This window comes from Lycium barbarum, chromosome 6, assembly GCF_019175385.1.
Source record: "Lycium barbarum isolate Lr01 chromosome 6, ASM1917538v2, whole genome shotgun sequence".
NCBI lineage: Eukaryota > Viridiplantae > Streptophyta > Magnoliopsida > Solanales > Solanaceae > Lycium > Lycium barbarum.
In genome coordinates this window covers 98,514,153-98,538,811 of record NC_083342.1, presented here as the reverse complement: position 1 = coordinate 98,538,811, position 24,659 = coordinate 98,514,153, and the positions used below count along the sequence as shown (strand labels likewise).

At 34.1% G+C, this 24,659-nt stretch overlaps 1 protein-coding gene across 1 annotated transcript; it reads right to left on the bottom strand.

Annotated features, from left to right (window-relative positions):
* Nucleotides 1–438: 438 nt before the first annotated feature.
* On the bottom strand, nt 439–7,720 carry LOC132644979 (ATP-dependent (S)-NAD(P)H-hydrate dehydratase). Its single transcript, XM_060361686.1, has 11 exons — nt 7,568–7,720; nt 6,289–6,504; nt 5,704–5,780; nt 5,410–5,519; nt 5,165–5,279; nt 4,098–4,160; nt 3,834–3,997; nt 2,565–2,626; nt 1,115–1,181; nt 770–949; nt 439–700 (listed from the first exon to the last, which is right to left on the bottom strand). Exons 2-11 carry the CDS (start codon nt 6,392–6,394, stop codon nt 676–678), a joined length of 969 nt encoding a protein of 322 aa, XP_060217669.1. The 5' UTR covers nt 6,395–6,504; nt 7,568–7,720; the 3' UTR covers nt 439–675.
* Between the last annotated feature and the right edge of the window lie 16,939 nt (nt 7,721–24,659).

The window sequence follows — 24,659 nt, the reverse complement described above, 5'->3', positions numbered from 1 at the left end:
CTTTATTCAAAGGACTATGGCTGGCTTTTAAAAAGAATCTATTTTCATTGATGGAAGAAACAGATTTTCAAGTATTGTAAGATCTTAGCACTTCACGTTCACGAAATGCACTATACTCAAATGATTGCAGGTTCCTACTTGAGGCAATGGATCGACCACTGGGCAACATTTACTGGGAGGCCAATATGATCTTTGCAGACTTTCTAGCAAGCTGTGGGGTTACCTGGGATTCACATAGTAGTTTAGTTGGAGATAATATTGTATTTTTGACACTCACCTCCTTTTCATGCTTATTTACTCAAAAACTATTTAGGAAATGAGTCATCACGATCAGTTCCTTTGTGTAATGAACTCCATTTCTGTCTTAATTTATGTGGCCTTTTATCAGTGGGGAAAACATGTACAAGGACTTCACTGCTAAGATAACACTTAAATCCATGCCCAAAAAAGCAAAAGTCTATGACTATTGGTAATTCAGAGAACACACATTACAACTGCAAAATGGAGCCTTTATTCACACCAAAGCCTTATTGGCATCAAAGGAGATGAGTTTTTTTACATGTGACTTCTATTCTTTTTTCCTTGTTTTTTTAGTCCTTTGCCATAGAACTAACTGCTTCTTCAAGCTGGAGTAGAAGTGTTGTGCTCCCAAGAAAACCCTCCATTAAGTTTCTATTAGACTGGGCATATTTCCTGCAAACTGAGAAGAGAAGTGCAAGTTGGAGTTGATGTTCGTTACAGTAAGCAAAACGACGCCAGAAACTCGTACCTTCTTCCCAAGCATTCAATGATATCACCAGTGAGCGTAGACCTTTTCTTACTCTCAAATGCCAAAGATGCTGCCTTCCTCAGCAAAGCAGATCCGGCGACACACCCTATTATGGTTGGATTCATGCTTACTTCCCCTTTAGCAGTACACTGGCGGGCCCACGATAGGAACACTGCAACACTGCATAATTACGTCACTATATGTCAATTTAAAGGACAAATAAACACATACGTCTATAGTAAATGTGGATTGAGAACCTAGAGAATAAGACAAATAACCTGTTATAATTGATTAAAACTACGCTGAGAATGGCAATCCATATGTAATGATAGAAAATGTAATTACCTTCCTGAAAGTATGTCACCCTGTCCACCACAGCGCCGTGGAGAACCGTAAATACTCACTGCACAAGCTGCATATCCAATATAGCTTATTAGCTGTTGACTTCCAAAAATAATGAAGTAACCATTCCATAAACCTTGCTCCTCTTGAGCTCATCACTTTAGGAGTGTATTGTAATCATAGACAACACCTGTTGGTGTTGCATATTTTTTTTCAATTCTAACATAGGACCTGAAAGATGCATATCTTTTTCAATTCTAACACAGGACCTGAAAGATGCATCTAAGCAACAACAACAACAACATACCCAGTATAACCCCACCAGGTGGGGTCTGGGGAGGGTAGAGCTACCAGTATAACCCAACCTTAACCGCACCTTGTGAAAAAAGATGCATCTAAGCATTCGACGTATTTAGAGCTAACATTTATACATTCAACACACCAACTATATAACAAATGGAAGATATGTTAATAGTGGAAATGTAGCCCATATCCTTTTTACTACTGGGAACTCTAGGGTTGGTATTTTTCCCATATATTCCTTAGTAGATGAAGCACAGTAAATGGTGCACCATCATCCACAAAAAAGTTTAGCCTTGCAAAGTGCAGAGAATGACCCATCAAATAGATATAGAGCACAATACAAGATGCAATTTCTTTCATATGGAGATGATATGTTGCAAATAAGCCAGAAGCATTAGAAGCAACATAATAGATAGGAAACAACCCAATATCAAACTCAAGCCACTATTGAAGGAACTTTTAGAGAATTTTCTCATAATATCCTCATTAGACAACATTGAAACTTAAATTGGTCCCTGAGTTCATCTCTTCTCTGAATTTCCTTGGCTCCCTACGCCATTTCTATGTTTTTTTCCAACACCACAAGCTTAGCCTAGAAGATTGAAAAGGTTGTCTTATGGGTACAGGTATTTTTAACATAATGTCGCAGAAGAGTGACTGAGGCCTAACCATGTATCTGACCTTATAGTTAAATGTCCTTCACTACATTAGTCACTTCAGAAAGTAATGGAAGAACTTCAGCTGTTTCTAATCTGACACATCATTTCAAATCCAAATGAAAAAGAAATATCTAATACTACTGAAACTCTAAACATTGACTGAGAATCACTTTATTAGCATGTACGCTTACTTTCACAATAAAGATTCAGATTTACAGCTTGAAATTCCTTATAAGAATCTGTCCTACATGGTGATCATCCTGATATTAGGTTAAAGTCTTATAACTAAGTTAAGTAGAAAATAGACTAGATATTCTCCTTCTCCGGATAATGAAAGCAGAAGTCCCAACTTTTTCCGTATCACGAAAATCTGCAGATGGAACTCATACCCGAAGCATAAAAGGCTCGTTCACCCACCAGCAAATTACTGATCTAGCAATCTAAATTATTGAATCATCTGCAAAAGGTCATTAACAAAGCAAAACTATTACCTGTTTTACCATCACTGACAAAGTCAGATTTCCCTTTCCGCAAGATTGTAACACCACCAATCCTGATCAAACAAGTATATAAAAGTAATAAATCCAATGAGACAAATATTGACAGCTATAAACTGGCCAAGAGAAAGATGGTTATAGGTAAATCCAAACTAGAGGAAGATACTATAGTGGTTGCACACCTCTCAACCATGTGTCTATAAATCTGAATTGCTTTACTTTTTTTACATCCGAAAAATCCTGGAGCACCAACAGCGCACAGTTTGAAACTCGGTTGATAATGGGGCCACCCCTCTATTCCTCTCCACTTAAATATCAAGCTTTTGTCTGAGACAGGGTTAGAAACCCGTAACATGCGCCTAACCTACATATCACATGATGCACTCTTACCACTAAACCAAAATCCTAGCCCCCCACCCACCCATCAATGGCTTTACTTTTTGAGACTCCACTACCGTCTGTTACACTTGTGCAAAGGCAGCAAAAATCTAACAGGAAAATATCAAAACTTTACTTTTGACAAGATAAATCTCAAATTTCTACAAAACAACAACTCGCAAGCACAAGTTCCACTTAAACCTGCAGCCTGACAGAAACAGATGAGATCATCCTAAATCCTGTACAGTTTGAACTTGGATCTCCGAGTTGTTACTCATATATCTCAACCACTTGCCATACCCTTATGAATCAGAGGCGGATCCAGAATTTAAATTCTAGGGGTTCAATCTTAAAATTTTTTAGTATTGAACCCATTATATTTTTAGAATTATGGGTTCATATCTACTATTTATTATAATTTTTACACATAAATTTATACTCCGTGTCGAAAGTCAGGAGTTCAATTGAACCCCCACTTGGTATGCTAGGAATGCCACTGTTGTGAATAACCTCCGGGTTATATGATATATAGTTATATGATATATATGTATGTATGTATATACACACTGTTTTATACGCCAACGTGAAACAAAGTTAACAGGAGGTATATAAGTCATTTCTTCCTCAAGGGAGGGGAAAATCTGAGAAGGACCTACTAAACATATAATGTCATCTTTTGCACTCTAAAGGAGTTGAAGTTTCAGGTATAAAGTGGGTTCTCGACATACAGCATTTAACATATAACCATGACTTTGAAGAAACAAAATAGTTGGCATACTGTTCTTAAAGATCACGTATAACTTTGGATGTCTACTAGATCATTGTCAGTAGCAATTTAAAAGGACAAACAGCAGGCGAAGATGAGATATGGATTAAAAAGCTCACCCTTTTGCAAGAGACAGCAACTGATCGGTTCCATTTTGGTCATTTACCTCAGAATTGAGTACCTTCTGAACAAGCCGTTTATACTCATTCACATTTGGAGTCAGCACCGCTAAGGGATAACCACTAACCAGATCAAGACAATTAGTCACGAGATAAAGCCCATCCTGGTAAAACAAAGACGACCACCGGATAGCGTATCAAAAGAGTAATGCCATATGGAATAATCAGAGAACTAGCTTCCAATATAACAGTGCCATCACATACCCCATCTATAACCATTGGGACATTGCAGTCTCTTGCATGCTTCATGATATTACTTACACAGTCCTGGAAGAATAAACGTGTGATCAAATTGTACCAAAAGAACCCACAAAAGAAAGTGAAAGCATAAAAAGAGGAGAAAAGGGAAACTTTCTGCACATATATTTCCAGATAATGCAAGAAAATTCTGAAATGATACTTCCTGGTAGCATTAATGGTATCATCGTTAGGTGGCCCAGTTTTTCTTGGCAGCATAAAATCTTAAAAGTGATGAGTTTACTCTAAAAACTGAATAGCGGTGCTCAGAATAAATGAGATGAATTAGGTTCACAAGCATGTTCTGTGTCCATAAAAACAAAATGAATTGTGAGGCTTTAGATAGTTGCTCCACTCTCATGTTCAATGCTAATCATGTCAACTTTCATGTATGTACTACCCTTTGCATTCTGGAACCACAAAGTTACATAGACTTTCAATACTTTTACCTTGCAATGATAAACAGAGAAATGAAACAAACCAGACTGATATTTTCCAAATGACATGCATTTGCTTTTTCAAGGAGTGGACTAGTTATTCATATCAGCTAAAGAAAAGGCTAGGAATTAGGAAAATGTGACAAATGGCACCAAGAAGTCAACTTTTCCTCATGCACAGAAAACCAGAATCCCCTAGGATGACAGTATCACCAGATATTTGAATTTGGCTAGATGAACACAAAGATAGGCACATTACAAAGATGGATTTTACTAGTTTTTCTTTATGTGGAAAAATAAAGGTAGCGAGCCATCTATGCAGCAGAAAGGACAGAGATTAAGCAGAGAAGTGGACAAAGATTAAGCATACTCGAGATCATGATGTTTGGATCAGAGCAACTGCGTAGCGTTTGTTATACTTAGCAGCGTTTGGCAGCAAATAAGCATTAAATTAAATCTAAACCTTCCAAAATTAGGGGGGAAAAGAAATGATCTCGTTGCATGAGTAATTAAAACAAAGCATTTGTGGCAACTGAATACTATGAACACACAAGCATCAGGTGTAAGGCTGGAAGTGCTTGAGTAAAGAAAGCACACCAGGAGAAACGGATCTCTTCCAAGGCCTGGACCAACAACAAGGCAGTCAAACCTGTCCATCCACTTCTCAACTTCAGCAATCACTTTAGCTGATATCAAACTTTTCTCCTCATCCCTGGATGAATCCTTTGGCCAAAGTCAGCACCCTCATAATTAAATTTATGATACTTCAATAATGGAAACCAAAGAAATAGGTTAAGAATGTGCACTTAAAAGTTAAGTTGAATTTCATAACAAGGACTCACCTAATACTGTAGGACTCTTCTAGAATAGGGTGCACAATTAACTCAGGACTGTAGCTTTTTATAACAGGAGCAGCATCTTTAGTACAGAATACATGAGATAAATCTGCACCCTGTCAAAACAGGCTAACACCCATGTCATAAAAGGTCTCTGCTTTAATTGCATAATTAAATTGTAGTAAAATTAAATAATTTGATACTGGAAAGGATGGTTTATTTTCCACTGGGAGAATGTGGGGAGTGGGGAGGACGAGAGAGAAATTGACGAAAAGTAAAGAAGCCAGGTACAGAACTAACAATCTTTAAGGCTGAAATTGCAGAGAAGTATGGTGCACCAGTGTATTCTCGACAGCCACCAACAACAGCTATCTTCCCTGATTGGAAATAGAGCTCAGAAATTAGCTATCAAGAAATACCATGGTGATCTAGAACAAAGACAGGCGTAGTTAATCACATGCATGATCACCTCTATATGAGGTAGTGCAATATCATAATAAGACATAGTTAACTAAATAAAAGTGTTCCCTCCTAACTATTTAAAATTTTAAAGAGAGAATTCTCAGTACAACCAAAGCAACCGAGAACATAGAATCACATGAAGAAAATAACAAAAAGACAAGTTTAAACTTTCAAATGAGGCATTTCACACAATTCAACATGGTACCGGAGCAGGAAAAGGATATGAATTCGAGTCTCCCAGCAACCATTCATAAAAGGATATCCACGCTTTTGGCCAACGAAAAGGAATATGGCCCACAAATAAGGATGCATGTAAAGACATTATTGAATAAATAAAAGTGTTGACTCTTTAATAGTTTAAACATAACAATGCGGGGTGACACATTTCAATACAAGTTAATAGGAGTCGGAAAGAAGTTTCACCAGCTTGTCCTTTATGCTTAGTTGATTCAAGACCCGGAATTATTGATCTCAAAATGCTGATAGAATCGGCCTCCAAGCTTGGCCCACTACTCATTACAGATTGCATTCTAATACTCTTAAAATTAAAGTTTTTCTTCTCAGCAGAACCTCCCAAACACCTTATCAAGAATTGTTGCCTTCTGATGACAGCCGCAGAGTAAGCCAGCTTTATGTTATCTGCCGATTGAAGATTAATTAATATCAGATCATCGAGAGGTAATACTCATTTATCGAATATACAAGCAAAAGATCTACTCCCTCCGTCCCAATTTAAGTGTCCTACTTTCCTTTTTGGTCTGTCCCAAAAGAGAGTCTCTTTCTATATTTAGTAAGTTTTCCAATTCCAACATTCTACATGGCAAGTTTAAGACGACAAGATTTAAAGGACTACACACATTTTTAATTCAAGACCACAAGATTCAAAAATCTCCCTTTGTTTCTTGAAGTTTTTGCCGTCAAACTAGAACACTTAAATTGGGACGGAGGGAGTATCATCTTTGACGGATTAAATCCCAAATTATTCGGAAGCAAAGTAAATTTTCTTGCAGTTAATGCTATTCTGTTGTTTATTCTGCTTCCTACTACTTTCCTACTTATCATTTACACAAAAACAGCCAGTCAAAAACCATTAATCTTAACTAATTTGAATGAAACTTGACTTCTAAAGTTTTTATCCAAAATTGACTAAATAAAATGAAGATTCCAATTTGATTTATTGAAAGAAATGTAGTAGACTAGAATTAGCAATTCTGTAACAGATAGATAGTATGATATCAATCAACTACGCCAATCGAGACTAGTTGGTACTCCCTCCATTTCAATTTGTACGTCTTACTTCCCTTTTTAATCTGTTTCAAAAAGAATGTCTCTTTTTCATTTTTGGCAACTCTTTAATTCTAACTTTCCACGTGGCACGTTTAAGACCATGTGATTAAAGGATATTTTGGTACATTTTACATATATATTTAGTTAAAAAACACAAGATTCAAAAGTCTTTTTTACTTTCTTAAACTCTGTGTCACTTCAAGCCCAGACAAACAAATTGAAACGGAGGGAGTATTAGCTATACGAATTTTCTTTATCCATTCCGTTCTATTCGTCTCCATTTTATTCCAATACAAAGTAATATGCATCTTCTAATGAGAAATTCCTAGAAATTTTGAATTATATAGGCATTGATTACTTACTTGTAAAATATTGATAATTGCTTGTAATTATGAAATGGGTTATGCATACTTACCTTTGATTAATTATCTATAGAGGATGAAGATGACCAATTTTTCTGCACTTCAGCACAAGTGTTCCTCTGTCGGTTCTCTGGAAACTTTGATGGTTTTGGTTTTTATTGTTAAATCTCATTCAGCCCCTGAAATGTATAAAACTTCTGTTTTCCCCCCTCTAAAATTCCTATTAAGACAAATTGCACCCATCATCTTTTTCATTTGTGGATAGTTTGTAGACTTTGTTTGGGGGGGGGGGGGGGGGGGGGTTCTATTTTTTCTCCTATTTTAGAGAACCCACTTCCTTTTCTGTTGTAATAAACTAACTATATTTGCAATGAGTCAACATTGGAGCTAGCTTGCTTGTTATAATGTGTTGAGATTTAAGTAAAATATATTATAATAATATTGTAATTGGTCAACTATTGTCTATCCCCATTTTTTAGTTTTAAAGCAGTTACAAGAAATGTAATAATTTTTTATAGGTTGTAATCTTTACTTTATGTAATTAATTCAAAATATAGTAGAATACACTTTAAGCTGTAAAAACTTGAATAGTAAAATAATCTAATAAGAGAAGGAGAAATAATTGGAAATATAAAAAATTTAAAAATATTGTTAACATTTCATTTTTAAATAAATACTAAAGAGAGTCGGAGTATTTTATGTAGAGAATATAAAGCTTGCTTGATTAGTGAAATACATCCATCTTCAACTGATATATCAGGAGTTCAATTGCATTAATAAAATGAATAAGAGCTTATTTGGATTAGCTAGAAAAAAGTAGCTTTTAAGCATAAGTGCTTAAAGTACTTTTGCTTAGTTATTTTATAAATAAGCAGTTACGTATTTGGATAAAAGTGATTAAAAGGTTTTTAGAAGTAAGTGTAGTATTGGAATTAACAGAAAATATAAGAGAGAAAAGGGTAAAGTTGTTGGTCAAACCAAAATGACCTTTAAGTCCAAAAAAAGGTTGGGGTTGAACAACTTTTTGGTTTTGGCTTATTTTAAGCACTTTTTAACTTAATTTAAGTTGTATTCTATTTTTATCAAACACCCAAATAAGTTTAAAATAGCTTATAAGCTGGTTTGACCAACTTATAAGCTAATCCAAACGGGCTTTATGTCACGACCCAACCCCGTAGACCGTGACTAAGTACCCGAACTGGGCACTCGTATACACACCCGTTAGCTACATGTTCAGTCCACAACAAACACCATATGGAACTTATAACGACCAAACCATGGTCTCAGAACTGTCGCATAAATATACATATAAAGGCAAGCCGACAAGGCTGCTACCACAACATGATAATATCTGCAAGCCGACGAGGCTGCTACAACGATAGAATACGCATACTGATAATACACATACAACTGATCACATCTGAATACGACCCACACACATGTCCACAGACCTCTAAGAGTTTCAACAGTGAAATATGACGGGACAGGGCCTCGTCGTACCCTTAAACAACATATGCATATATTTAGATAAAAAAGAATCTATACCAAAGTCTGGGCTCCGGAACAACGGAACTCTTCAAGATAGCAGAAGGGAAGTCTTAAGCTGGCGGTTCACCAAAACGCGTATCCGTACCTGCGGGCATGAAACGCAGCCCCCCGAAGAAAGGGGGTCAGTACGGAATATGTACCGAGCATGTAAAGCGTGAAATACAGTAAAAGGATCATAACTGAAATATGGAGTACAGTAAATGTGTACAATATCCAGAATACCAAAACACTTGCCTTTGTAACATAATCATACTTGTCAATATCATATATCGTATGCATATATATATATATATGTATATATATATCTATATATATATATATATATATATATATATATATATATATATCGTACCCGGCCCTTTAATGAGGGACTCGGTGAATAAGATCATCATATGCCCTCCTGGCCGCCATGACATGTCATCATATCATTATATCATCATATCGTCATATCGCCATATCATCATATCATCATATACATATATACCGTACCCGGCCCTCTAATGAGGGACACGGTGAACAATGCAGTGAAATTGTGCACGATAACATACCCGGCCCGGGACTCGGTGAAAGATATATTGAGGTATGCACGAGCAGAGTAGTGAGAAACTATATGCAATTCAAAACGTTTTTAAGGACTCAATAGAATAGTCAACACGAACCATCGTTCGCAAATTCAATAATAGTCATATCATTTACCTTTCGGATGTCCCTGTGGATTATATCAAAATGGAACTTTGAAATCATATGTACATATCAAAATATATATATATAATGTAAGTTATGAGAATCAAGATCATTAGCCATCCTAGTGGTTCTAGGAATAGGAATTCCTTTGGAATCGTATATATGTCGTATATTCATTTCACAACGATCATGCCAAAAAGAAAGAAGGGTTAGCTTCACATACCTTTAACGCTTATTTGTCACACAATATGTATACGCTGCCCAATAATACTTCAACCTATATTCAGACGCCAACAACTACGGTTAAGCTACGGGGAGATTCAAAACGTATTCTAACGTTAGTAACTCCTTTCTAGATGTTTAGACGACGTTTTCTCTTGTAGCCAAACCAACTACATACAACCAATCCCACATCAATAATTATACGTTCAATACCAATCCGAACAACCCACACAACATTACAAACAGCCCACATTCACAACATTCAATAACGATTCACATACGGCTACTACATTCTCAAGTTATTTCTAATAGTTCGTAGCCTTAATGTTTGCATGCAACAACTTTATAACAACTCATTCAACATACAACACAATGCATAATCTTAATTATCATTAATCTTCCAAGCTCAATAAGAATAACAATAACGTGTCAAAACAGCCCGTATGCGATTTCAAATCAGTCCATACCTTACAACATTCGATAATAGTTTACATGCGGTTATGACACCTCTATTTTATTCTCATTAGTCTATAGTCATAATACCTCATCAAAATGATTCTATAACAGACCAATTACTATGACAACATAATGTATACTCTTAATTATAATTAGTTTTTCCAACTTAACAAAAACAACAACACGTCCAAAACAATCCCTAACCAACAACATAAAGATGCTCGGAATTCTTGCAAACGTTTACGAACATATTAAGCAAACCACATACGATTCTTACACATTATTTCATGTCTTCTTTTCATATAATTTCAGTGAATTATGACCAGCAACCACACGACATGTACATCATCAATTCATACGCAACTAAGCTACATTGTCATCACTATAATCCTTACAACAACCCACAAACGATTTTAGTTCCAACTCCAACCATTAAACACCTTCATTTCCATCATAAAATTCATGACAACAACAATCAAAATATCAAGTAAAATCAGTTCATTATCTTCCACACAAAACAGTCCCTACACGGCTTCAACATGCTTCGACATCACACACAAAATTTCATGGATTCAATTTATATTCATACTAACACAACTTCACCTTTAACCTTCCAATTCTTTTCATTCTTTTTACCATGCAATCTATGATAGCATCAACCATAATTACTAAAGAAAATCAGTCCACCATTGCCACTAAAATAGTCCCTACGGCCACATTAACATTCCAACACCAACATTCATGATTTTATGCATGCAATTCATGTTCACCAAGTTACAACTATACTTCAACATCAACATATATAATTCCATGGCTACTATCATGTTCCAACATCAACACACATCATTTCATGCATGAAACTTATATTTACACATCTACATCGCCCTTAACACATGTAAAAGAAAGTTAAATCTTACCTTGACAATTCGACTTCTCAACTTGACTAGAGTTTGTGAATTGAAATGATAATGGTTCTTGTTGCTCCAATGACTATCTTCACGTTTCTAGGGACCTTCTAAAGGGTTGAAATGCTTGAAGAAATTATTTTTTGGTCAACACACAAAGAGCTCCAATTCAGTCACTTTGGCCGAGAGCTTCTCTCTCCCTCTCTAGGTTTTCTATTTTTGTGTTGTGAAGTTGAAATGAGAAAATGAGTTATCTTAGTCATCCATTTGATTAAACTATGATGCCTACAAGTTGGACACATGCTCCACTCATGACATTGAGCTACTCAATTAACTTTGAGCTTAAATTAAACTTCTTTTCTCCTACAACTTTCGGCTAGTTGGCCGAGCATCACCCTTTCTTCCCTTTCCATTTAATTGTTTACAATACAATTGCATGTGTAGTGGATGAATCATACACTAACCTTTGTCCATTGCAATCATACAAGGATGAATTGTCAATATTTAAATGTGCAATGATTCTTCTAACATGCATGCCTTCATAAAATAATGCATGCCTTCAATATTTAAATGCATGCCTCACACTTTTCTCCCCCTATTTTCAGCCACCTTGGCCGAGCCTCACATTCATTTTTCTTTCAATTTAGTTGTCCACAATATAATGAAAATGTAGTGGATGAATCAACATTTAAATGCATATTTGTATGTCTTCCATAATAGTCTTATTTTAGATGACTTTGAGTCATCTTTAGGCATTGGCACGTTAATGTGCATTCTTGACTCATTGTTGCCACTAATTTTTACTTAACACCACAATTAAGTAGTTCCCAATCTCCAATAATATTTTTATACTAAGTAAAATTTATAACCAATTAGTTCTAGTTTAGAAATTAAAAATTGAAGGTTTCTATCTCACGTCGATTCCTTCGCGAATAACTCGACGTATAAAATACGGGGTCTAACACTTTAAGTATTATTAATACTTTCGAGTTATGAAAAAGAAAAAAAAGAAAAAAAAAAGAGCTGCACAATAATATTTCTTGCAACTTTCTTTCATTTTTATCTAATTTCATGTATGTCCTTAAATATCTGCTCCTTTACTTAGAACTCCCCAAAAATATATCCTTCAACCCCAAGTGTTATTTCCAAACATATCCGTAGGTGGTTAAGTAAAATTAATAAGATAGAGGGGTTAGGAAACAAAAACCCCAAAAGACAAAATCAAGATTCAGCTCATATTTGGGCAAGGGAAGAATAATAAGAGTGAAAGAATGAGGGATACAACAAAGATGAAAGCTTTGAGATCTGGTTTAGTAGTAATTGGAGCAGTAGCATTTGGGTATCTTAATTTACAGCTAATGTTCAAGCCTTTTCTTGAGAAACAACAAGCCTTCCTCCGCTCTCAATCACCCCAACAACAACAACTGTCTGAAGATTTTCATCAATCTGAGTCAGACCAAAACTTATGACTATTTCTTTTTTTTCTTTTTTTTAAACGTATAGTTGTATTCCCAACTTATGGTTCACTTCTGTAGAAAATATGGTACAAGTTTTATTATTTTAGCCCTGTAGCTCGTCTTTTAATTCATTTATTTGAGGTTATGGTGTCAATTAACTGTTGTTAAGGATACGTAGTTGATCATAATGGTTATTGGTAACTATGTTAAATAAGCCTATTTTTGTGTCAAAAGTTCTTTTATGAAATAGTCACTGGAGGTACAATGAGGCAGTTATTTGTTTTGCCAAATTAGAATATTGCTGATAAAGTATAGGAGGTTAATCTTTCTCTAGTTTTATGTGGTCTTTGTCAGTAATGCTGCAGTGCTGATTGTGTGGTTGGAAGTTAGAAGGGGATAAGGAAGTCAGTGTCTCAAGAAACCTAATTTGACTTGGTATAGAGAGTTGGAAATGGGGACTCTATCAAGCTTTGTTTTTTTTATTAGTTCTATGGACTGTATCTTATTTAATAGACCATGTTAGGATTTGGTGAGTGGTTAAATTACTGATTCATTTTTTGACGATTTTAACCAATCTTAGCTTCAAAGCATTTTCCATTTCTTGAGCCAAGGAGTCAACCACACTTTGTACTAGGTGTAAGAGGACTTAGCTGTAGGTGACAGTAAAAATGATCATTGATTTACTTAATCGTTGATCTTGTTTCCTTATGTTCTCACTTCTCAAACTGGCAGAAGCTCTAACCGAAGCTGAGTAAATTTGTGTTTCAAATACATGCTAGACTAGTAAGGTGTCTCGGTTTCATATTTATAGTGGCATTTTTACGGAAGTGTCATGTTTGCTATTGTGTAATAATGTTGGAGAACTGAGGCGTAGAGGTTTCCTCCTACCTATCTTGTAGAAGGTTATAGGGATACTAGAAAAGTTTGATCAGGCACTGGTCGTTTTTCTTTTTTATTTTTTTGATAAGGAAAAGAGAATGGGGTGAGAGAGGCACTGGTCGTTTTTTATTATTCTCAGTTGGAGGAAGATATCTGAGGTTAACATAAATCTGGGGAAAGTGAAAATCGTGCTTAACTGGCTTATCCTGGAGAGGTGTTAGGAGGGCTATTGTGAGAGCTTGGGTGGAGTTTTCAAACAATTCATATCCTCTTAGTACGTCCTTGTGAGAGGTTCAACTACTCGTTTGACATATTGTTGGGAGAAATTTCTCCTAGTGACCAACTTACAACAACTTCTGTTTAGTTAATAATCAGGGCTTATGTATTAGAAGTGATGCCACCTACCAAAATATGTATCAGAAGTGATGACCTGAATGGAGAATATGACATGCAATTGTTTGGGGTTGTAAGATTCTGAAGTATCTGCAGGATTTGGAATTGAATGCTAATCTGACTTTCCTGAGAAGATTTACAAAGCAAGAATTATGGAGATATTATATACTGGAATAGGCTAAGTAATCCTTTTTGTGTAGTTAGTCACTTAGGAAGTATTTTAACGTTTATACCTGAGTTCATAAACAAAGATAAAGAGAGATGATGCATCATTGTTGTGTATTACGTATAGAGCCAGGAGAAGAACTGGATCACTTTGCTACATTTTCAAGCTCTGATATTGCTTTGGAAGAGCTCCTTGTCGGATTTTTCTGGTTCCTTGAATGTTCACTTCTTTTCATAAATTCTCAAATAAACAGAAGCTTCAACTGAGACAGAGAAAATTTGTGATTTAAATACCTAGTAGACTAGTACAGTGCCTAGGTGTCTCCATTTCTCTTCTCTAGTGGCCTTTTGATGGTTGTATCATGGTTATGACCTTCTTGAACAGGATCTGTTCTATAGGCTAATACCGTTGTATCCTTGATGGCTGTACGATGGTTGTTTTAAAACAATAGTATGGAGAAAGAGGCTTGGAGGAATAACAAAAACTTTTAAGGAGACACCAACCTTAACTACTTATTTCACTTAGAGGAAGATAAAATATGCAATTTAATAGCTCACCCCTTGGTGCTCCCAGGACTTTGGTTCAGTGATGTGCAATTCGTGATGTGTGGCTAGGTGCATGTAACGAATTCGAACCGTGCTGCAGATAAAAGTTTGGTATTTAAGTGGACAGTGGCAGTTCCATAATCCACCGATTTGAGCCATGTGCTAGCTGGCCCTCTGGATTTCTCGGTTATCAAAAGAGAAAAGTAACTCATCCCTTGAGAAGCTTAGGGGTGTTATTATATTTTTTGATGACCACTTAGGGGTGTTATATGAGAGTCACCGTGGAGTTTTCGAAGAATTTATATATTTTCTTGTAGGGTCTAATGAGAAAATCAACTTTTGGTTTTGACATATGGTTGGGAGTAGGGGTGTACATGGACCGGCTTGGTTTGGTTTTTTTAAACACCAAACCAAATCAATTGCATCGGATTTTTTAATTTATACACCAAATCAGACCAATAAAATTCGGGTTTTTCAACCTCAGATTTTCTTGGGTTATTCGGTTTTCTCGGGTTTTTCGGAGTTTTTTTTTTTGAATAGTCTTGATACAAAATATATAACTTTTTCTTCAAATATTTCTTTAGTCCTAGTAAGATACAACTATATAATTAAGGTGTTTCATAAGAAAATAACACAAAATGCGAGAAGAGTGATGACATTGTAATAAAATATTCAACAAAAGATAATAAAATCGGTTAAAATAAATATTGCTAATTAATAAGCCATAAAGAAAATGACCATAATCTAAAAGTACTAAGTCATGCTAAAATAAGTACGGCTAATAAGTATTAATTACATGACAAGAAAAAAAACTTAAGTTATGTATTTTCATTCTCTAAACCAATTATACAAAACTAAAGAATAGATATCCAACATTATTTTCATTCCTAGTGGTAAATTGAATTTCTTTTGTTAGTATTAGTGTTGAGTTGGTTTTGGTGGACTTTATATGAGTTACTAACATCCATAAGATATAAAACTTATTGACATTCAAAATTCTAAGTTCAAGCTTGAATAATATGATAATAGATAAAAAACTACGAAAAATTAAGAAATATTTATAAATTACATTACAAATAAATATTTTTATGTATAAAATATTTTAAAAATTGAATACATGTAATGTCGGGTTGGTTTGGTTCGGTTTGACTTTTTTTTAGCTAAAACCAAACCAAACCAATTATGATCGGGTTTTTTTTTTCAACACCAAACCAAATCAAACCAAACCACTAATCGGGTTTTTTTCTCGGTTGATCGGTTTGTCGGTTTACTTTGTACACCCCTAGTTGGGAGGATAGTAGATGCAGTTTGTTAGGGATGTGGGTTAGTAAGGATTTTGGTTTTGATGCTAATCAGGAGTTTCTTTTGAAGATCAACAAAGCAAGAACTAAGTTGGGAGATTGGATATGAGCCGGTTGGAGTACGCTAAGTTTGTATCATTAGCAGCAAGAAAGCATTCTAACAGAAGATACCTCAGTTCACAAATACAAATTAAGAAACGCAGATTTTGCTTGCTTGGTATATATTCTGCTTTGAGTCAGGAGAAGAAGTGAATCAACTGTGCCACATTTTCAAGGATTCAGAATAGTTATCTGCACTGTAGCCTCTAATCTTTTTTTTTTATCATTTAAAACATAATACACTATTAAAGAACCGCTATGTCTTAGGGGTATGCAAAGAAATGGTAGGACATCTCCTAATGTTGTGATGTGTGTGCTAAGCAGAAAGAAACCGCCATTTGACATTGTAGGAACTGGAAGTCAGATGAAAAAGCACATTTTTCCCTCCCTTGTGTCTTTTTACTGCCCACATACATATCCAAGTGTTTAGGAGATTGGATGAGTTTTGTGATACAAACATTTCTTCTCCCCATAAAAGTTCCCTCATATTTTGCAAGTGACTGTCCAGTTATCATACTTTCCCGTAGGGGTGTACAAAGTAATCCGACAAACCGCACTAAATCGATAAACCGAGTCAAACCGAGAAAAAAACCCGACTAGTGGCTTGGTTTGACTTGGTTTGATTTTAGCTAAAAAAAAGTCAAACCGAACCAAACCAACCGGACATTACATGTATACAATTTTTAAAATATTTATACATAAAAAAATTTATTTATTTATAATATAATTTATAAATATTTCTTAAATTTTTTCGTAGTTTTTTATTTGTTATCATATTATTCAAGCTTGAACTTAGAATTTTGAATGTGAATAAGTTTTATATCCTATGGATGTTAGTAACTCATATGAAGTCCAAACCAAAATTAACTCACCACTAATACTAACAAAAGAAATTCAATTTACCACTAGGAATGACAATAATGTTGGATATATATCTATTCTTTAATTGTGCATAATTGGTTTAGAGAGTGAAAATACATAACTTAAGTTTTTTCTTGTCATGTAATTAATTCTTATTAGCCGTACTTATTTTAGCATGACTTAGTATTTTTAGATTATGGTCATTTTCTTTATGGCTTATTAATTAGCAATATTTATTTTAACTGATTTTATTATTTTTTGGTGAATATTTTAATACAATATCATCACTCTTCTCACATTTTGTGTTATTTTCTTATGAAACACCTTAATTACATAGTTGTATCTTACTGGGACTAAAGAAATATTTGAAGTAAAAAATATAGTTTTGTATCAAGACTATTCCGAAAAAAAAATCCGAATAACCCGAGAAAATCTGAGGTTGAAGAACTCAAATTTTATTGGTTTGATTTGGTGTATAAATTTAAAAATCTGACACAATTGGTTTGATTTGGTGTTTAAAAAATCGGAACCAATTCGATCGATGTACACCCTAGTAAAAGTTTCCCGTTATCATAATAAAGGAAAAGAACGGGGGAGAGGGGGGGGGGGGGGGGGGAGGCGGGGGCGGAGGGGAGGGAAGGGAGGAATTTCAAGGAATCTAGTTGTGTTTCAGGTAAATGATAGAAGTGGCCCCAGGAAGAGCACTCATCTAACAGGCACTCCACAAAGAGGGGCCGGTGTGTAACCATAATAATATCTAAGTTGGTACACGTTAGGACTTAGGATAAATGAGGGCCCTGATTCTCCCCATTGACAAGCATGGACTCTTGATCTGCCATCTTGCACTAGCTTGCTGTTTTTTTTTTTTGTTTTTGTTTTTTTTTATCACATGAGAACCCGCAGCCACTACTCTTCGGGTGCACAGGGTAAACCCAGCTCCTGTGCAATAGCTCGCAAACCACACAGGAGAGGTAACCCGCACTAGGCAAGCCCCGTGCGACGAGCTCAACCCAGAAGGCAAATCTCCTGCTGTCGTAGGCTGGGGGTTTCGAACCTGAGACCTCCATTATGAAAGACTCATGCTCAACTAACTGAGCCACCCCTGCGGGTCTAACTTACCGTTTACAATTCCAATTTGCAAGCATATAGAACTTACCATCAGAGAATTTTGCAATCCCAACTGTCTTCCTAGCTCAACTTTTGCACTAGATACACCTGTGCTTGGGCTAGCAACAAAAACCAGAACAAGATCGAGTTTCCCCTCGTTTAGAGGATTACAGGGAAAAAGTTGATTCCCATCACATATGAAGAGTCAGTCATAATTATTGGCTATCTATTTCTTGGTTAACATGTATAATCCTCGCATAATAGCATTTAGTGGTGGAGCCACATAGACTAAAAGGTGGTTTGAACAACTTTCATGGAAAATTATGTGGTGTAAATAGAAAAGTATATTGCATGTATAGGTCAAAATTTACTTTTTCATATATATTAAATGTTGAATATGCTTAGCGAAATTCTTAGCTTCGCTACTGAAGGCTACATTTGCATTTGTGTGAAGAAGCATGCTTTAATTTATTGGTCATATAATCTTGATGCAAAATTGTAAGAGAAGGATGTAAACAGGAGGCTTCTTGATGCAAATGCCATCTAATGTTCAATACATTTTCAATATTTGCAAAGTATAACTACTCATAGTCATAGTTGGTATCACATTAGGTAAGGCAGGGACGGGATTGAATTTAGAAATCAGGAGGAATGGTGTGTATACTTCATAGACCTGAATTAACTTATTTTTTGCATGGTCACATTTATTAGCTGAAGAATGGGCTATAAAAGAGACATTTTCTTCTGCCAATCAGTGTCTTTTTTTTTTCCTTAATATTTTCACCTCCCAAAAGTCACTTTCAACAAATTATCTTTGACAACATAGTAGGCTTTAGCTTCAACCATATTATGGTTTTCTTAATTCATCTATTGTTTGTCCAACTTAAATGATGAGGGAAGTTATGTTTTGTACTTTATACTGAAAGTTTCCTTTTCATGACAATAGTATACAAAGAATTCAATGTGATTTTGGTTCTTTTCTTGTCATATTAGATTGTTTCAAGCAAAGCACATCAATAGTTTGTCCTGTTGGGAAAGTAGACGTAAATGGCAAGGCAAAGCTTCGTGTAAGAAATTGGACCATCGTCCAGATCCTGGTAGAGTATTTAAGAATTGGTGAATTTTTTATTTTTTATTTTTGTTTAATTTGGGTAGTCAGTTGGCATATTTTATTTTGCTTTTTCATAATTACATTAGCTGTATATAAACAAAAAATAAGTTACTAGTTTGCCCTTCAAATGGGCTGCTCTTTAATTTTTATGCCTAGCAAGGTATAAGTTATTTAAGAGCGTGAGACATGAGATATTATGATGAAAAATATAAATTTATGCCCCTCAAAAAATTATTTGCATTAAGGGACAAAAATTAAAGACTGGCACGGCAAAAGTGCAAATGACTCATGATAGCTCGAAATGATCCAGCCTAATAATTCAAATGCCATGATTTAGACAACCAAGTTTGTTTGAGTACTTTAGAGGCAGATTTATAGCATCATCAGCTCATATGTTGAATTACTTCCAGTTCGAACTATACTTGTCGCTTATTTTCACATAAAAGTAATGTATTTGATGTGTCATATCACCCTTAACTTGAAGCTAAAATTCATTACTGTAAGCTCAAACTATGTGCTACTTGACACTTAAGAATAATATATTTTTGAGGTACTTTTTACCAATCCTAAATACGATTGTTGTTCACTTTTCATCATCACTTGCTAGTTAGCATCTTGATTATATGACATTCAACTTTAAAAGAAAAAAGTAGTGCTTTCTCTAGCTTATACTTCAAGATAGAGTTTGCCGAAGCAGCTTCTGAAATGCCTGTTATAATTTCCCATCACTGTAACACTATATTCCTCATTTGTAATTCAAAATGCTGTCGGTTGATGCATTTGTTTCCTTACCAAAACAATAATAATATAATAAGGGGGGAGAGAAAATCAAGGCTAATGAGGTGTAAAGTTTCCTTGGGATAACAAAACTTAGGACGTTCCATGAAATAGTCCTAGATGGAGTTTCTCTTAAAAGAATATATTAGACATTACAAACATTGGATTAAAAAAATGCATGTCAATATTGAGAGACCTTGGCCAAAGCCAGTCTATAACACATTGACAATGAAGTCAACTTAGAACTTTCCTTGAAATATACCTAAATGATTTTAGCAGTTTTATTTTATATTAGATATTTGAAGTAATGGGTGTAAAATGAATAGTCAATCTTGAGAGACCTTGGCCACTGCAAATCTAAACACTTTTTGGCACTGAATTAGCAAGAGAAACAGGGAAGCCTCGTCACTTTTTATTTAACTAAGACTAGACATAATACACAACTGATACGTTATGTTGCTCAGAGCTTAATTAGTTGGATTTAATGTGAAATGTAGTCAACGTACACTTGAAGATCCTCATAGATTCAAATGGTAAAATTATCTCTTCGGAAATGAAATTTTATCTATTTTCTTCCATTTTTCTCTTTTTGTTTAAGTTGGCGCCCTATTTGAAAGTTTAAGTTTGTCTTTCACGGTTTTTCTTTTTACCTAATTTATTGGGGTAAGATGGCATCCATCCTGTATCCAGAGCTTAGCGCGCGCACTGGCTCGATTAACCAAATTCATGTCGGATAGGCTTATTAAAGAGGTAAAACACGACATACAAGAAGTTCTCAATTCACATAGCTCAAAGCTAAAACGACTTATTAAGGGCAGGGAGATCCCAATCATTTCATCAAACACTGGTGATCAATTTCAATCTCTTCATTTTTCAGAAATTTCTTTCTTTGTATTTCACTTTATATCATGAAGTAATGAGTTAAGACTATTTTTTTATCTTTAAAATTTGAAATAATATCAGAAATGTCTTACACCTTTCGTTTAGGAAAACTATCTCCCTTATAATTTAAGGAATTACGCCTAGAATGGCCCCAATATTCAATATAATAAAACTAATTACAATATAATTGTATTATATTATATTATATTGAATCAATAGATGTACAAATTACTATCAATAAGGGTTGCGATAGAGTGACAAGATCTCCTTCATTCTTAACGGACGTCCCTATAGTTACGAAGTCTCCTTTTGTTAGGGATTACTCTGGAAATCATGACTATTCCAAGTAATCAAAAGTCGAAAAATAACTGAATCAAAAGTCGAAAAATAACTTACATCATTTAGAGCACGATGTCCCCTTCTTAACATTAATTTATCTACAAAGAATTTTTGATATAGCTTAGCTTGGTGCAATTAATGCTGAAATGGCAAATAAATTTAATACGTGAAATATAAATGCAAATGAACTGGCACTGAAAATTTGAACAGCTGGGATAATTATACTGAATGAGTTGACCAATTTGACATGTGTAATCAACTGAAAATCCCTAATTAATTTCTAGACAAAATTAAGTGAAAACATTTTTGGATAGCATATATAGAGGAGCCGTGTCTCACGCCGTCAGCAACATATATGATCGCTTGTTTCTTTTTCTTTTACCCACTCGTGCCAACATTTAATTTGAGGATGATTATTCTGAGAACCTTCCCGCTGGTTTTGGTTTTAAACTTAATGATGAGTATAATATGTGTGTAGAGTGAGAGGGGTTCATTATTAGTTACTTATTACTACTAAAATATATAAAGCAATAGCTAATGACAGATTTAAAATCGATTAAGTGGTTAGTATTCGATTTAGTAGTAGGAGTACAACATTTATTTTATTGAATGATAGACGTGATCTTAGTATTATTTGTTGCAGCTTGCAAAGTTGGTTTTCTATAACCATAACTAATTAGATTTGTTCCAATTATATGACACTTTTCATTTTTGGAGATTTAAACTATGTAAGTTTTGATCGATATTTTATGACGTATTATCATTAAATTGATATGAGGAAATTTGCTTATACATTTTTCGTACAGTTTTTGAATAGATAAACTTTAATTTAAAATATTAAATTATTTTAATCCAATTTAACTTCAAAGATTAGTGAAATTGACTCTCGAAAATAAAAAAATGTCACATAAATTAGTACGGAAGGAGTATATGATTGACAACTTGGAAAAGGAAATAACGGAAGGAAAATTTGAAAAGAAAAGGAAAGGAGTTCTTATATTATCGGCTTGAAAAAGAACGAGGAGAATGAATTAAGTGGAGTTAGAGAGGAGAATAAACTCATTTCATAATTTTCTCTTTGTACAAATATACTACATTATTTGCGTTATCTTACTCAGGATGATCAATAAAATTATCACTTATTCTTACATGGCTCAGAACTCTAATCTATCAATTGGTTGTACAAATATGCAGCTATATTAAAACAAGCTTCAGTTATCTACTCCGTTATTTACCCGAGTTATCAAGAACTTACATCTTCAAGTACAACTTCTACCGTTTTAATTTGACTGGGTACGAAGTTTAAAAAAATAAATAAGACTTTTGAATCTTATGGATTTAAATTAAGATGTGTCCAATGTACCAGAATGTCATTTGAATCTAGTGACCTTAAATGTGTCATGTAGAATGTTTAGGGTAAACAGGAGTTACTAAATATAGAAAGTGACATTTTCTTAAAAACAGATTAAAAAAAAAAGAGTAAGACAAATAAATCGAAAGAATAATTTTTAAAAACAACTTTGAATTAAAAAAATGGCAATATAACTGAATGGCTATATTGAAATATTGCACAATAGCAAGGCCTCGTCTCAACTAGATACATCCCTACCGAAGAGCAACCAGCAGATCTATTAACTAAAGGATTATTCAGGGCTCAACATGAAGTATTACTAGGCAAACTTAGGGCCTGTTTGGAAAGCCACCTGGTAATTGGAATTGGTGTAATTACTAGGGTAGTAATTACACAGCCTAGTAATTACACCGTAATGTAATTATAACGATCTGTTTGTTTGTCATAACGTAATTACAGTGTAATTACAAGCGTGCGGTTTGATTGCACACGTGTAATTACACAGTCAGTTTAATTTAAAAATAATATTTAATTATAAAAAATTTAAAATTAATATTTAAAAAATATTGCCTTTATAAATGATATTAAATTAGTTATTTAATAACACATTGTTTCTTGAAAATATATTAATTAATAATCATATATTTGTAACTAATATTGTAACAAAGATAATTGATATATATTCTTCAAATTAATATTTAATTTTAATTAATTATAAAACTTAAAAGTAGACTTTTTTTGTGAGAACGTCATGGATTGAATGTTTGACAAAAAAATAATATTAATAAATATAATGTCATAACATTATTCAAATGTTTGACACAAAAAATCCATCAAATGTAAGTGAAAAATAAACAACATGCAATGTGAAAGCAAATAACTTAAAATTGAAAATATAACCTAAATTTAAAATCCAAAAGAAAAGGTTCAACATAATACTCTTATGTCAAATTCCAACATTACATAAGTAAGTTTCAACGTACCTTAAGTAAATAATTCAAAAGAAAGGAAAAATATAAGTCTATAACCTCATTCACAATGAAATTCTATTTTAATAACGTCACCCATTATATGTCAAGTTTGTTAATAACTCATTCTTTCCAATATTAAGAGGTGTAGTTTCAAATATTAGAATAATAACACGGTTATGCTAAATGAATAAAATAAAAATAAAAAAAATAAAAAAAAATACGAGCAATTACATGGAATCACAAGAAGTAAAGGTTAGGAATGAGAAGAAAGAAAATGAAAATAAATAATATAAAAAGAAAAATACATTTTAAAAAATAAAAATAATTAAAAAGTAAAAATAAAAAATAAATAAAAATAATAGAAATAAATAATAATAAAAAAATAATAGAAATAAAATAAATTAAAAATAAAAAGAAATTAAAGTAAAAAAATAAACAAACTAAAAAGTAACCCTGTAATTACAGGGTGTAATTACACCCAATTCTCAACCCCCCCCCCCCCCCCCCCCCTTGAGAATTGGAGAGTGTAATTACACCCAATTCCCACCTAACTATATAATTACTTGGTCAAACAAACAGGCCAAACTGTGTAATTACACCCAATTACAATTACTTGGGTGGCTTTCCAAACAGGCCCTTAGTGTTCTCAACATCTTCCAACAGCAAGTTTGAGAAGGAGTGTTAAAGTATTGAAGTTGAACTCAAGAGCAGTTTAGTCTTTTTCAGTCTTATTTCAATCATTAGTTAAATAACCACCTTGACAGTTAGTTAAGTGGTTAAGCATGATTAGTTGATAGTTAGTTATAGATACAATGTATTAGTTAGATTCAATACATATCAGTGTATATATACACACATGTATATCTGTCACGACCCAACCCCGTAGGCCGTGACTAGTGCCCGATCTGGGCACCCGAACCCATCTATCAAATATTATCTCAAATTCTATCAACCCATCCTAGTATATGGCGGAAGCTGACAAGGCTTTATTTCAAATTTAGGTAATTTCCAGAAAAATTTCGGCAGAGTTTCCTTTATTTTACGGACTATCCAATATACCCTGCACCCAGAAAATACTAACAAAAGCCACA

What these genes read in the sequence shown, in the direction of transcription:
- LOC132644979 (XM_060361686.1), bottom strand. Translation starts at nt 6,394, where the DNA reads ATGCAATCTGTAATGAGTAGTGGGCCAAGCTTGGAGGCCGATTCTATC. An exon ending in CAATTTCAGCCTTAAAGATT is followed by an intron (nt 5,520 to 5,703) that starts GTTAGTTCTGTA and finishes CTGTTTTGACAG; the next exon opens with GGTGCAGATTTATCTCATGT. An exon ending in TGTCAGTGATGGTAAAACAG is followed by an intron (nt 1,182 to 2,564) that starts GTAATAGTTTTG and finishes TTGGATATGCAG; the next exon opens with CTTGTGCAGTGAGTATTTAC.